Below are 14553 nucleotides of genomic sequence, written 5' to 3'. Positions count from 1 at the left end.
AAATTAGGGTCCATGTGATTCCATTTCCAACTATTATCAAACAGAAATGTCTAACATGAAGAACTATATTCACACTGTATTCATATTTTAAGATAATCACTTTTTATAATATTCTCATTTACTTTTGTTTTCATGTTATAGATTTTTTAATAGATAAAAAAGTTAAATAAAATCTATACTAAACTAAAGAGTAATTTTTACTGATTCTGATTATTCTCTATAATTACTTTCCATAATAAAATTTTCCAAAATTCTAAAACAATTGAGAGCAACGTTTTAGGATATACTATATAATCAAAGAGCAATATAGTCTGATATACACACAGGATCAATTTTTAAAATTTCTAATCTACCCGTAATTATAAGGGTAAATTGGTCTCAATATATTCCCAAAAAACAAAAACTCCTCACAATCAACAAAAAGTGATCCCCTTGAGAACAAATTACAACTTCCTCACCTGTCTCCCTCACATCTCACTTTTTTCTTCATGATTTTTTTAAATACAATAACTTCCTCTAAAATAGTAACTATAGATTTTTTATATCAATATATACATGTCTACAAGTATATGTAACTTAATATGAAAAAAATAATTATACATTTTCTTATAAGCATACATCTAGGGTGTGCCAATATCACTAGCCGCTCGATAATATTGGAATTTCGGTGTTCTACATGTCGATTTATATGTTCAACATACACGACATGCAGCTAGCAAAAGCACTAAATGGAAAGAACATTGATAGGGGTTACCTTATTAATTTAATTTCCATTTTGATCGTTCGCTTAACTGCGCACAAATAGATATATATGACCACATACTTCTTATTTTACATTTATTCATTAATTAACACATCAACCAACATAGTTAGTTACTTAAGATTATTTTTAATCTTGACTAACTTTTTACTTAAGCCAACAAAATTAGCACTCAAAAATAAATTAAACATAATATGTTTTTTTTTGTTTTACTAAAGTTTTATTATACTTTAGGGCGAGGGACTGATTTTAATATTACAATTAGAGATTTTTTACACTGACAATGTATAACTAGTGAATTTGGATGCACGACAAGATATACAAAAATTAAATTCAAATACAATTTACACATGCATCTAATCTCGCTAACACATATACACTATTCGTAATAAAGTCTTATCCTACAATTAATAGCCGCCCAATCACTCTACCAACATTAGCTTGATTGCATGCAGAGTCTTTTTTTTTTTTTCTTTTTTGTACCAAATCAAGAAATCATTCCCATCTATTTATAGTTGTTAAATTTTAGTCTTCTTTACCAATATATTTAAAAAAAAAAACAATTCCTATCAATTGCATATAACTATTTTCGAACATGTTTTTATGCCTCAAAGGTTATTGGTTACACTAGTCTTTTTTGGGTAGAAATTAATAACCCTTATGGAATTCCGACATTCCACGTTTCCATTCTTCACTTTCAATTGCCTGTGAATCTCCTTTTCTCAAAATTCTTCTGCTACTGTTTTTGTCCATAACTGATAACACCAAAACAATTGTTGGCTCAAACTTTGATGCAGACTCTTGACTTGTTCCTAACAATAAGTTAACTCCCCATATAAACCCAATTCTACAATGCTCAGCTTTTTGTCCTCAATATTTTACTCAAATTTCCTCCCTTTTCCTTTTCAAACTTGGGCCAAAAAGCATCAAATTCTGCAACAAAAAACATAAAGAAACATCAATGTAAAAACATTTTTTTTTATCTAGACAGTTACCAAATTTTCCCATAAAAAATATTTAATTTCTTTCTTGAACAAACAAATAATAAAATATCCAGCCAAAACCAGCTCTCATGTCTCACCGCATATGTATTTGTCAGGCTAGGAACCTTTGCAGAAATTCCTCACGCGCCTCAGACGATAGCGCGTCTCCACGCCCCTCCACACTTCCATTGAACTCGGAATCCGGTTTTCACAGTTAACCGTTACCTGTTTAACCGGTTTTCCGGCTTGCAACTTACGACCCAACGGTTTATTACCCAACATTTCCACATGTGTAATCAATTTCCCACAATCTGCACTAGATTTCCGCGTTTCGGCCGTCCCTCCCATTTACCGGCTACCGTGCACTCCCTTTCACAACAGTACATACTCCTCCTGATACTGTAATACTCACTGAGAGTAAAGATAATGGATTATTGTTTTACCCCCAGTATAATTATAATGGATTAATTTACCCCATAATATACACAAAAATTAGCCCGTCTTACATTTAATTTATTCAAAATTGGAGAAATTACCCCCCATTATCTCTTTTTTGTGAAATAAAATTTGTGTTCATTATGTTAAGAGGACAAGGTCCGATGTTAATTTTGGTCCCTTCTGCATCGTAAAAAAAATTTTGAAAAAAAAAAAGAATAAGATTTTGAAGAAACTACTATATGCCTTATTTTTGTAATAGCTTAATATTTTAAGAAACTATAATGAACCCTTATAAACATGTAATGGATGTTTCTAGTCGTGGTATCAAAAGTACGAAAGCTATTCAAAATCAATCATAATCCTATGAAACATGACAATTGTAACACATATTAGGAAAGGATTGAAAGTTAGATGAAAAAATAAGTATTATTAACTAAGTTAATAATAGTATATATGCTGTCAATGTATACAAAATTAATCATCATTAATATTAAAATTTAAGAAATGATAGAACTCTATAATTGATATTGTAAATATATAATATTGTTCGATGAATAATAAAAAAGAAGGTCGTGATTAGAGCTAAGTCAATAAATCTAAGTTGTTTCAAAAGGACTAATTAAAATTCATTTGTACAATGATGGATATGAATGAATCACAAATAGTTAGTGCACAATTTTGGAAAGAAAACAACATAAAAAATACACTACACATTTTCTCAATCTAGAAACTAGAGGAGCACATAAGTAAATTAGATGAAGTCATATATTTATATAGAAAATGAACTTGAAATGGGGCCCAGAGAGAGCTAGGGATAGAGAGAGAAGGACTGAAAATGCTTAGAGAGAGAAAGTATTTGGATTGGCAGACAGAAAGGAGAGAAAGAGAGGGGAGCAAAAAAAAAAAACACAATTGTTTAGAGAGAGAAAGTATTTGGATTGATAGAGAGAGAAAGACTGAAAATGTTTAGAGAGAGAAAGTATTTGGATTGGTAGAGAGAAAGGAGAGAAAGAGTGGGGAGAAAAAAAAAAAAAAAAAAACACAATTGTTTTCTGAGGTGTGTTTGGCCGTCCTCTTCCGTTCATATTTCTCCCTCGACCGCCTTCAAAATTAATAACCAGATACGGAAAATTAGGAGAAAAAGGTCCAAACGAGAAAAGAGAAATCGAAAATCGAAATCCCATCCCCCCTTAGGATTTCCATTTTTCTTTTTCTTCTTCTCTCCTGCTAATTTTGTCTAAAATAAAAAAGCTTGGAATAATGATTTCATTCGAGGATCGGAGGAGAAGAGCTTAGGGTTTTTGAATTTGGGAAACTTAAGGATTCAAATTTGGAGACCAAATTAGGGGAATTAGGGTTTTGAATTATTGGAAAATGTTGATAAGAAATGCGACTGGCGAAGCTTTGGAGCTTTGATTCGGATCTTAAACGGAAAGGTTTTGAATTTAGGGTTTGGGTGAAGAGAAGAGCGGAAACATGGATGTGGATTCGAATATGGTAACAGCGGAGGAATCCGATCAGGAGTCCACGACGACGACGACGGCGACGGCGAATGGTCCGACGTCGGGAGAGTTATCGGGTGGGGTTGATAATTTAGGATCTCAGGCTTCTCAGCAGTCAGCTCAGCAAGGTCCTGGTCAGGCGGGTCAGCCTTCTTCTCAGCAGCAGCAGAGTAGTAATACTAGTCCGGTGGTTGGGCCGAGGTGTGCGCCGACGTACACGGTGGTGAATGCCATTATAGAGAAGAAGGAGGATGGGCCGGGACCAAGGTGTGGGCATACACTTACGGCTGTGCCTGCTGTTGGGGAAGAAGGGAGTCCGGGGTATATTGGGCCGAGGCTAATTTTATTTGGTGGTGCCACAGCTTTAGAGGGCAATTCAGCTGCTTCTGGAACTCCTTCCTCTGCTGGAAGTGCTGGAATTCGTACGTCTTAGCTTTAAAGATTTGATCTTGTTCTTGTTCACTTTTATTGAAACTGGGGTGTTTTGCTTTAGCTATAATTGAAGCTGTTTGTTTCTATTGAGATAGCATTCCAGCTGAATCTTGGTTCAATATTAGATAAAGTGAATTTGTAGAATCTGGATTTCATTCTCATGGTGTTCTTAAAGGAAAGGGGGGAGAGAGCAAAACAGGGGGATTCCTAGCTTGCTAAAGATTGAAATTTGATGCGAACCTGACAAATAAGGCATGCCATATAAAAGTTGTGTTTCGTGAATTCTGTCAAGGTGTATATAATGTAGTGTTTAGGGTGAAGATAGCACCGTTTATTTTGTTTTTATATTTGTCAGTGAAATTGAAACTTATTCTGTTAAAGACACGTGGTAACCAGTGTAGTTATGATTGATATCAGGATTAGCAGGGGCAACTGCTGATGTGCATTGTTATGATGTGCTGACAAATAAATGGTCTAGGTAAACTTTTGATCCCTATTGTCTTATTAACTTTTGTGCAACACCTACAATAATTTTTCAGTGGCTTGCGTTGGGTTTGTTGTTTCTGTTGGAATTATAATTTTGTTGCATTTGACTTCTGCAGAATTACTCCAATTGGAGAGCCACCCACACCAAGGGCAGCTCATGTCGCTACTGCAGTTGGGACCATGGTAGTCATTCAGGTAGCTTAATAGTTCAGTTTACGTTGCAAAGTTTGAATTGTAGCGTATTCTTAAACTTTAGCTCTTTTACGAGGCTACTTTTCATTTATCGCAGGGAGGAATTGGTCCGGCTGGTTTGTCTGCTGAGGACCTTCATGTTCTAGACCTAACACAACAAAGACCACGATGGCATAGGTTAGCCTTTTGTTAAACCTAAATGCTGAAAATGTATGTAGTTGGTTTTCATAAAACATATGTTTGTCCCACAAACATTGGATTGACTATAATTTCCTATAGGGTGGTTGTTCAAGGCCCTGGACCTGGGCCTCGTTATGGGCATGTCATGGCTTTGGTGGGCCAAAGATATCTCATGGCTATTGGTGGAAATGATGGTTAGTTTTCCTGTGCCTGGCAGTTGGGGGTGGGAAGGGTGTGGGGAGAGGTGGGAGGAAAAAAATAAAAAAATGATGGTTGGTCTATTATCTCTCTTGATCTATCTTTGGTAGTCGCCTTTAACGTTTAATAGGCTTTGATGTGATGTATTGTTTCAGGAAAAAGGCCTTTAGCTGATGTATGGGCCCTGGACACAGCTGCCAAACCTTATGAATGGCGGAAACTGGAACCTGAAGGTGAAGGTCCACCTCCATGCATGTGAGTTTCAAGCCGCCTCTCTAATTGCTCATGTGGATTAGCTGTACATGATTTTTATTTGTTTAACCTTTCACATGTTCTTTACTTGATCATTAGACCATGCACATCTTCTATGTGATTGGTATTGATGATTTCCTTTGCTCTAGTGACAATTACAATGCATTTTGCACGGTGGTCAATCTTTCTGCTGAGTGGGTTTCTTTATGAATAGCTATATCGTCTATTTTGTGTATAGTATAGTTTCCTCTCTGTAAAGTGGTGTTATAAGCACATTGCATATGCAGATTAAGAGGGCCCAGTTATATTGCTACCTAAAGTATCATTATTCCTGGATCATCATTTACCTACGCATAGTGACTTACACTATTTGTTTCTCAAATTTATCTTTTCCCCCTAATGATCTGGATGTAACAATGGTTCTGCCCTTTTTTTGTTATTTTAGTTTTCTATATAGTGGTTAAAAGTTGAAGGGAATGATGAGTTCAATGCCAAATTTCTGAAAATTAACCTCTTTTCCCTTGCAAGAATAAATCTGGATGCTTCCAATTTCTGACTGAACATTTTCTTTTCGGCCTTGTGCAATTTGGTACTGAATGACATTATAATATGGCTCTATGGGATTCGTCAGACCTTGGGGCAACACCATAAGTGGATTCTGATACCCTATGTGCACTTCAACAAGTCAATAGGATTAGTGAATGACATCATCATGCCCTGGAAATATCCTGTTTTAAAAGGTTATGGAAGATTAAGAAATAGACTCGCTTGAGCTAAGTATGGATTGTGCAAAGCTCTATTAGGTCAACCAACTCTTGTCGTCAAACTGGGTCCTACTTAATTAAGCTACATTGAGTGTTCAGGGTTGCTGCTTTGTAAGGAGCTGAGCCTTCATTGTTTAGCATTGCTGCTTTCAAGGAGCTGAGCTTTGAGTTGATACTGACCTTTTAATATTGACTTGGCACTACTGTGTGGTGGAATTCTGGTTTCAACAGTGTATTTACTTTAAGTGCCTATAATCAGGAAGATATTGTTAGATCTTAGACCTATTAAAGTTTGGTTAAAAATGTCAATCACGTCATAGTTTTTGATGTTGATGTCTTGTTATTAATTGCAAACAACACGAACCGTGAAAAGTTACATAATAACGTAAAATCTCGTCATTATTATAATAAATATAGCTTAAGTGAAATGTAAGGGTGCTGCTATTATCTTTTGCTCTCACTTGGTCAGATATCTCTTGCTCAACTTAGGCTTTAATTAGTGCTTTTCATGTAAAAGCAATCTGGACTTGGTTGTTTCCATGAGTTGGTGGGCCACATGAGTTTATAGGCTAACTGTTTCTTAGTAGGTTGGTTTATTCGCTACCTGCCAGACAAGATATCTGCCAGACAATATCTTGTTAACTAATTTACCTTTTGTGGGTTCTGCAATCTAGGAGCCCACTAGACCTTCCTTTTATTTAAATATAGCATGTTGAAGTTTACATATAAGTGAGTTTGAAGCAAAAAATACTGTTTATGATTTTTTGGGTATATCTCTGACATACTCTCCAGTTACCATGTATATGCATATGTAAATATACTTATATATTCAGATGGATGGATAAGTATATATAATGTGCGTCGCGCACACGCATATACATATACATCACTCTGGTCTAGTTGCACCACTAGAGAAGGGGGGAGGCACCTAGGGGAGCAATTCCTAGACCAGCAGAACGACATGAACGAATGATAAGATTGAGTGCAAGCCCTGCACAAAGAGAGAGGTCTGTTCCATGTCTCTCACCATAGATTCAGTAATCCTGAAAACAGCTCTTGTTAGAGGCCATGGCCTCTAACTGAATTTCTCCAATAGTGATAGTGGACCTATATGTATTGTGATTGCGCTATCCTGCATAGAGGTTCTGACTCTGCTAAAGTGTTTCTTGAAACTCCACTCCATATAGAAGAGGAATGCTAAACAGAGGAAAACAGGAAGTTGTCATAGACTCTTAGTATAACCATGTGTATTATGAATATGGTCTGTTTATGACTGTTACCAAGGTGAGAGATTGAAGTTAGAAATTGTAGCAGCCGCCTAATTTTGTGGCAAGGCTTGTACTGTAAAGATTCAAAGGCTCTGTGAACTAAACTTCTGGTTGGGAGCATCCTGAAACTTGTGCAAATGCTTGTGCTTTAGAGGCAACTTTTAGTTTCTAGAGTACATCTGTTTGGCATTCTGGACTTTTCAGCAAGATTTCGTTTGAAAAGTGACAAGTTTCTGTTATATGCTTTGCTTAACATTTGTGATTATTGTATTGCAGTGGGCTACCTTTTCATGTTGGCTTTTTCTGTGTTATATTGACGTATGGAAGTTGAATATTGATTTCTTGTTTTTCCCCTGTTGCTTTTCACAGGTATGCAACTGCAAGTGCTCGGTCTGATGGTCTTCTTCTTCTTTGCGGGGGGAGAGACGCGAACAGTGTGGTAGGCTGATACACATGTTCTATATGCATTACTATGTATATATTTGTGCATCTAAATTCCATTTATGTTCACAATTTAATAGGCTTATTTGCCCTTGGTTCACCATTTTGTCTAAAAGACCACCTTTGTTTATCAGTTAGTTATATCTAGAGGGGTCGGAAAGTTAATGGCTTCTGTTGCATTATCATCACCATCATTGTCTTGTCCTTTTGTTTTCATTTTAGTTTTCCTGCCGAGGGGATGTTTTCAATTCCTATTTAGTTCTCTTATTCAATTTTTTTTCTTGTTTTTGCGCATTTCTTTCATTGCTAAATAGCTTGATCATGTGTGATAACTCTTATGGCTTAATTGGTGGACTGCATTTTCTAGAAAGCTTGGAGGCATTGCTTAACTTGAATGGTTGTTTGTTGATATTTGGAATTTGCTAACCAACCTGGTCTATATTACTACTGGTGCAACTGATACTTATTGGGAACTTTGTTGTTTCACATTGTATTCATTTCTCTTTTGGTGCTGCTTGTAAAGACCTCTGTTGCTATATTGATTAATTGTTCTGTGCTCTTGTAGGCATAGGATTGATTGCACATCATCCATTCCATGGGACATTGACATGCTTCATTTTGCTGTTATTTTGTCCAATTTTTCTTACCAGAGTAACTGATTTTTTAGCCTAATACTTCTTTGCTTTTTATCACTACTGTGAACTGCAGCCACTGGCCAGTGCATATGGGCTTGCCAAACACAGAGATGGTCGTTGGGAGTGGGCAATTGCCCCTGGTGTATCACCATCTCCTAGATATCAGCATGCAGCTGTGAGTTGCTATAGGAATTTTCTTTGTTTATTTGAAATTGTGGGCCAATATTTGCATCTGAACATTGGCTATTTTTCTGGGTTATAGGTTTTTGTCAATGCTAGGCTTCATGTATCAGGAGGGGCTCTTGGTGGTGGAAGGATGGTGGAGGACTCATCAAGTGTGGCAGGTACATACTTGATTCTTTTTCCATCCATACAGATCTACGATAACTACCTGCAATTTTTACATGCCTTCAAACTTCTTCGTGACTCCACTACCCCAATTCTTGCAAATTCACCTGTTTATTTCTTCTGTAGTTCTGGATACTGCAGCAGGAGTTTGGTGTGATACAAAGTCTGTTGTTACTAGTCCCAGGACTGGTAGATACAGTGCTGATGCTGCTGGTGGGGATGCTGCGGTTGAATTAACCAGACGTTGTAGGCATGCTGCTGCTGCTGTTGGTGACTTGATTTTTATCTATGGAGGCCTTCGTGGTGGTGAGATGTGTTTTCTTTCCTGTTTATAGGATTCAGATTTATGGATGTAAAATTGTAAAGTGAGACGAGTATTCTGGTAGTTGTTTTTTGGTGTAATGAATTTTTTTTCCATCTTTTAGATGTCTTACTTCTACTTTGATGATTCTAGGCGTGGGATAGTATGTTTTATTATATTGTGCTGTCTTTAGTATTTCATAATAATATAGGATCTTGAGTACATTTATCTGTTTGTCACAGGTGTTCTGCTTGATGATTTGCTTGTTGCTGAAGATCTAGCTGCTTCAGAAACAACAGCGGCAGCTTCACATGCCGCCGCTGCTGCAGCCGCATCTAATGTGCAGCCAGGCAGGTTGACAGGAAGGTATGTTGATGAAAGAATGAGACAGTCAGTTCCGGAAGCAGTTACTGATGGTGCTGTTGTGCTTGGAAATCCTGTTGCTCCGCCAGTGAATGGTGATATGTATACTGATATCAGTACTGAAAATGCAATGCTTCAAGGTTCTCGGTGAGTCTGCTGGTTAACATGTACTTCGATTCATACAACGTGCTTTTGCTGCTTCGTGTTGATGTTCCATATCAATTTAACTGTCCCAGGAGATTGAGTAAAGGTGTGGACTACTTGGTTGAAGCCTCAGCCGCTGAAGCTGAGGCAATTAGTGCTACATTAGCTGCTGCAAAAGCTCGATTCAATGGAGAAGTTGACAGACCTGATAGGGGGGACCGTGGGCCAGAGGCAACTCCGAGTGGGAAGCAAATATCTTCATTGATTAAACCTGATTCTGCTGCATCAAATAATTCTGCTCCTGCAGGGGTTCGGCTTCATCATCGTGCTGTCAGTATCAAGTTTTTGATTTTATGTTGAAATTTATTTCTGTTTTGCTGGTAATGAATTGTATCTTAAATTGATGGTTTTACTCTAAATGCATTTGCAGGTGGTTGTAGCTGCTGAAACAGGTGGAGCATTAGGGGGCATGGTTAGACAGCTTTCAATCGATCAATTTGAAAACGAGGGTAGACGTGTAAGTTATGGGACACCAGAAAGTGCTACAGCAGCAAGAAAACTTTTGGATCGGCAAATGTCCATCAACAGTGTGCCCAAAAAGGTATCTGATCTTTCCTTCATGTGGATAGCTAAAGATGTCATATTTGGGAAGATAGGTGATGAATTAAAAGGATCAGAATCAATAGATTTCACTCAAGTTTTGGGTTTAAAATGGTGCAACGTCTGTTTAGATGGAAGGATTTGCTTTCCTAGTAGGAATTGAGAGTACGAATTTGATTGCAGAGCAGTCATGGACTGCTTTGAAGAAAGTTGATTGGTAGAGGAACTTTTATACAAGGACAACAGGCGTCTATTGTTGGTTCATCCAAGTTGACTTTTTGCTTGATGATGTCTCTCTCTCTCTCTCTCTCTCTCTCGCAGGTGATTGCTCATCTATTGAAGCCTCGTGGTTGGAAGCCTCCTGTTAGACGTCAATTTTTCTTGGATTGCAATGAGATAGCTGACCTTTGTGATAGTGCTGAAAGAATATTCTCGAGCGAGCCAACTGTTTTACAACTCAAGGCTCCAATCAAGATATTTGGTGATTTACATGGACAATTCGGAGATCTTATGAGGCTCTTTGATGAGTATGGATCCCCTTCAACTGCTGGAGATATTGCGTAAGTGCATTAATGGCGTACGCTTCTTAGCATCCTTGGTATATTGTTTTATGGGGTAGTATGTGGGTGATAGTTCTCATACAGTAAAATAGCATTCTTTAGCTTGCTATTTGCTGTTTTACTGATTGTATTACACTACATGCCCACTTTCTGCCTGCAGTATAATTAACTGATTTTTCTTAATTTGTTCTCTTTTTGCCCACTTTCAACCTTCGCTTTTCGATTTTGGTGGATCCACTTAGATCTTGTTCTGAAGGCAAAGTAAAAGGTTGTGAACTGCATGTTCTCTGGCATATATTGAACATGTAAATTGCAAGGCTTAAAAAGTTAAAGTTCTCTAAAGTGCTCTTCACACAATTGCAGTCTGATACCCTGTTTCCCTCGTCTGTCATATTTAGCCGTCCCTTAATAAACAAGTTGGACGCCCTTTTATAACAAGCAAAATTCATATACAAAAGAAGAATGTGTCATTGATTGCCAACACCTGCCTACTTGATGTGTGTCGGCAGTACAAATGATTGCTAAGGCTGTCACTAACAGGTTCTTTAAGGCCAAGTTTTTGTCCGAGAAATGTGAATTAGAACATGGGTTGGATGGTCTTTACTTGTTGAGAGCTGGAAGAGAGATTGTTGACTGTGTTTGGGCTAGCATCTCTTTTGCTTGATCCAACTGCTGTATGGTACAGGAGTTGAGTAGCAGTCAGTAACAAGTTTTGGTGCTGTATATTAAAGCATTATTCCATATGAGTCTGTCCTCATTAATGAAGTTGATACATACACAAGCACATTTATAATAGCAGCCTCAATTAGGATTTGTTAATTGGGTGCCTATGGAAGCTTGTGCATGACTCCCATTAAGATTAAAAGAGGCATTCTGTTCATTTTTCATGCATGCTTATTTAACTCGTGATCCTCATCACGGTATCTTAAATCACTGGCTCTCAACAGAAAAAATTTTGGAGTTATGTTTCTTATGTTTTGGTTAAATTTTCAACTAAGTGAATTACTGTTTTGCGCTCGTAACTAACTTTATGTAAATGACTGTCAGATATATCGATTATCTCTTCTTAGGAGATTATGTTGACCGAGGCCAGCACAGCTTGGAAACCATAACTCTTCTCCTTGCTTTGAAGGTATGCAGACATGTTTGTGGATCTTATAGTTGCTTTTCAAATCCTGTTTGTGAACTTGACTTTGCATGGTCTTATGTTCACTAATTGCTGTATAGGTTGAGTATCCCCACAATGTTCATTTAATTCGTGGAAATCATGAAGCTGCAGATATTAATGCACTTTTTGGCTTTCGAATCGAGTGCATTGAACGCATGGTAAGTATTGTGGGAGAGTAAAAATTGTGGTTTTTCTTCCCGAAGAGATTATCAACATTATGCTGTTTGGAGCAGGGTGAGAGAGATGGAATTTGGGCATGGCATCGGATAAACAGACTGTTCAACTGGCTTCCTCTAGCTGCATTGATTGAGAAAAAAATTATCTGTATGCATGGTGGTATTGGAAGATCAATAAATCATGTAGAACAAATTGAGAGTATTCAGCGACCAATTACAATGGAAGCAGGCTCAATTGTTCTGATGGATTTATTGTGGTTGGTGCATTTCCGTGCCGTGTGTTATATTTTGTTAACAATACCAATTTTGTAAAGTAATTACTTGATTTCCTGTTTATAGGTCCGATCCAACTGAAAATGATAGTGTAGAAGGGCTACGGCCTAATGCAAGGGGTCCTGGGCTGGTTACTTTTGGGGTCAGTGTTCTCCCTCTTTTTGTGAATTTATTTCAAGTTTAATGTCTTAGATTATCATAATCATGTTTTCTATTCCAATATCTTTTTGTTGAGCTGGAAGTGTACAAACTTGATGAAGGGACTTCCTATACTGTCATGTTGGAATGACTTTCTCTAAGCTTCACTCTGCGCATTCTGAGTGTGAAAGCCATCTATCCTGAAGAACTTGTTCAAGTATTAGGAAATAACTGAAACAGCAGCATGAAAAGTGGACTCGTGGCATTTCTAAAGCAATTTAGCATCGTACCATGGACAATAGGCAATTTATATAGTTGTGCAACTATTATAAGATGAAGGAACAAGAAGCATAGATCATATCTCAATGCTTGTTCTATTTTGGCACATTTCTTCTTGTTAAATGCTCTTGGGTGTTATGTCATTGGAACCAAATAGGGTTAATGCTATGTTCTGATATTGTAATATGAGAAATTTTATGGTTGTCATGTGCTTCATTGTAAGCAATATTTTGCTTGTTGGATTGGATAAATTAGGTTAAGAATAAGGTACCTGGCATTTATTGTTGGTCATTTCATTTCAATTCTTTTGTTTTTGTGGTTCTCCATTGAAGGGGGAACTAGATTGTCTATTAGTCTTTAGGTTGTCAATTTATGATTTTTGGCCAAATTTATCTTCTTGACAGCCTGATCGTGTGATGGAATTCTGCAATAACAATGATCTTCAACTGATAGTCAGAGCGCACGAGTGTGTGATGGATGGCTTTGAACGGTTTGCACAAGGACATTTAATTACTCTTTTCTCAGCCACAAACTACTGTGGTATGGCCTTTCTTCCTAATTGTACATTATTATGAGCGAACATATGTCACCATAGGCAGACATACATAAATGAAAAAATAAAAGTAAACAGAGAAATGTTCTTTTAGCTCTATTGAATCATTGGAATTTGATGCTTTCAGGGACTGCAAATAATGCTGGTGCTATATTAGTTTTGGGCAGAGATCTTGTAGTCGTTCCCAAGCTGATTCATCCATTGCCACCGGCTATTTCTTCACCTGAAACATCACCTGAACGTCATATAGAAGACACGTGGATGCAGGTACAATTGTTTTCTCATTTGTTTCAGATTTTGTCCTTTTACTTTTGATTTTTTAGACCTATTCTAAAAGTGGTTCTCTCTGTGATCTTTCTCAATTAGGAGCTTAATGCTAACAGACCACCTACACCAACTAGAGGTCGTCCTCAAGTTGCCAATGATCGAGGTTCTCTTGCTTGGATTTAGATATGTTGTCCCAGATTGTTTTCCTATATTCTTCCTGGCTCATGCTAACACCTGGGATTTCCAGAGATTTGTACATAGTATGATGCCATATGGAGACTGCCGCAGGATCTGTTTCCACTTGGATACGTGACGGCTTTGGAGCTTGCAAGGTATCAAACTTCCACAATATATATGGGCCTTCAGGCACGGAAATTTTGAGTCTCAAAACATGTAGCAGGCGGAGGATTGTTTCTCGAGTGACGATGATGAAGGCTGATAGGGGTTTTTTGAGAAGTTCCTCTGTACATTGATGAGTTGCGTGCAGGTAGAAGTTGACAGCGTTGGTTGGTTCTCCTGGGGTGGGAGTAGTGCTGGGTATTTTTCTTGTTAGTGCTATATATTTTTTGGTTACTGGTTTAGTTGTATTATTTTTATCACTTGCTAAAGAGGGGACTTTTAGGAGGTTCTCAAAATGTGATTGGTGAGATATACAAAATCTTGGGCGTTCATGTAACATAGAGGGTGTCGATTTGTAATTTGTGTTGCCTGTTTTGTACAATGTAACTTCTGTGTGATGATAAAAAGCTCCTTTTTCTCCAGTTTCGACATGATGTGATGGAAGAAATAGCCCCTCGGTGTTCGGTTCATTCTTATACCACACCTAGTTACTTCTCTCTTATTCCCCTAAAC

At 37.4% G+C, this 14553-nt stretch overlaps 1 protein-coding gene across 2 annotated transcripts; it reads left to right on the top strand.

Annotated features, from left to right (window-relative positions):
* Positions 1 to 3215: 3215 nt before the first annotated feature.
* Positions 3216 to 14471, top strand: LOC113759240 (serine/threonine-protein phosphatase BSL3). 2 transcript variants are annotated; one of them, XM_027301811.1, is made up of 22 exons: positions 3216 to 4105; positions 4533 to 4593; positions 4718 to 4796; positions 4891 to 4970; positions 5073 to 5167; positions 5327 to 5426; positions 7825 to 7894; positions 8605 to 8706; positions 8794 to 8875; positions 9006 to 9185; positions 9423 to 9690; positions 9780 to 10017; positions 10118 to 10288; positions 10609 to 10847; positions 11895 to 11979; positions 12075 to 12173; positions 12249 to 12448; positions 12531 to 12606; positions 13286 to 13421; positions 13562 to 13701; positions 13801 to 13864; positions 13949 to 14471. In XM_027301811.1, exons 1-22 carry the CDS (start codon positions 3658 to 3660, stop codon positions 13960 to 13962), a joined length of 3027 nt encoding a protein of 1008 aa, XP_027157612.1. In that variant the 5' UTR covers positions 3216 to 3657; the 3' UTR covers positions 13963 to 14471. The 2 variants fall into 2 exon arrangements, with proteins under 2 accessions (XP_027157612.1, XP_027157608.1); XM_027301807.1 differs by having other exon boundaries at positions 13801 to 14471.
* The last annotated feature ends 82 nt before the right edge of the window (positions 14472 to 14553 follow it).

This window comes from Coffea eugenioides, chromosome 1 (genome assembly GCF_003713205.1).
Source record: "Coffea eugenioides isolate CCC68of chromosome 1, Ceug_1.0, whole genome shotgun sequence".
NCBI classification, from domain to species: domain Eukaryota; kingdom Viridiplantae; phylum Streptophyta; class Magnoliopsida; order Gentianales; family Rubiaceae; genus Coffea; species Coffea eugenioides.
The sequence above is the reverse complement of the archived record's forward strand: the minus strand, read 5'-3'. Positions and strand labels throughout refer to the sequence as shown.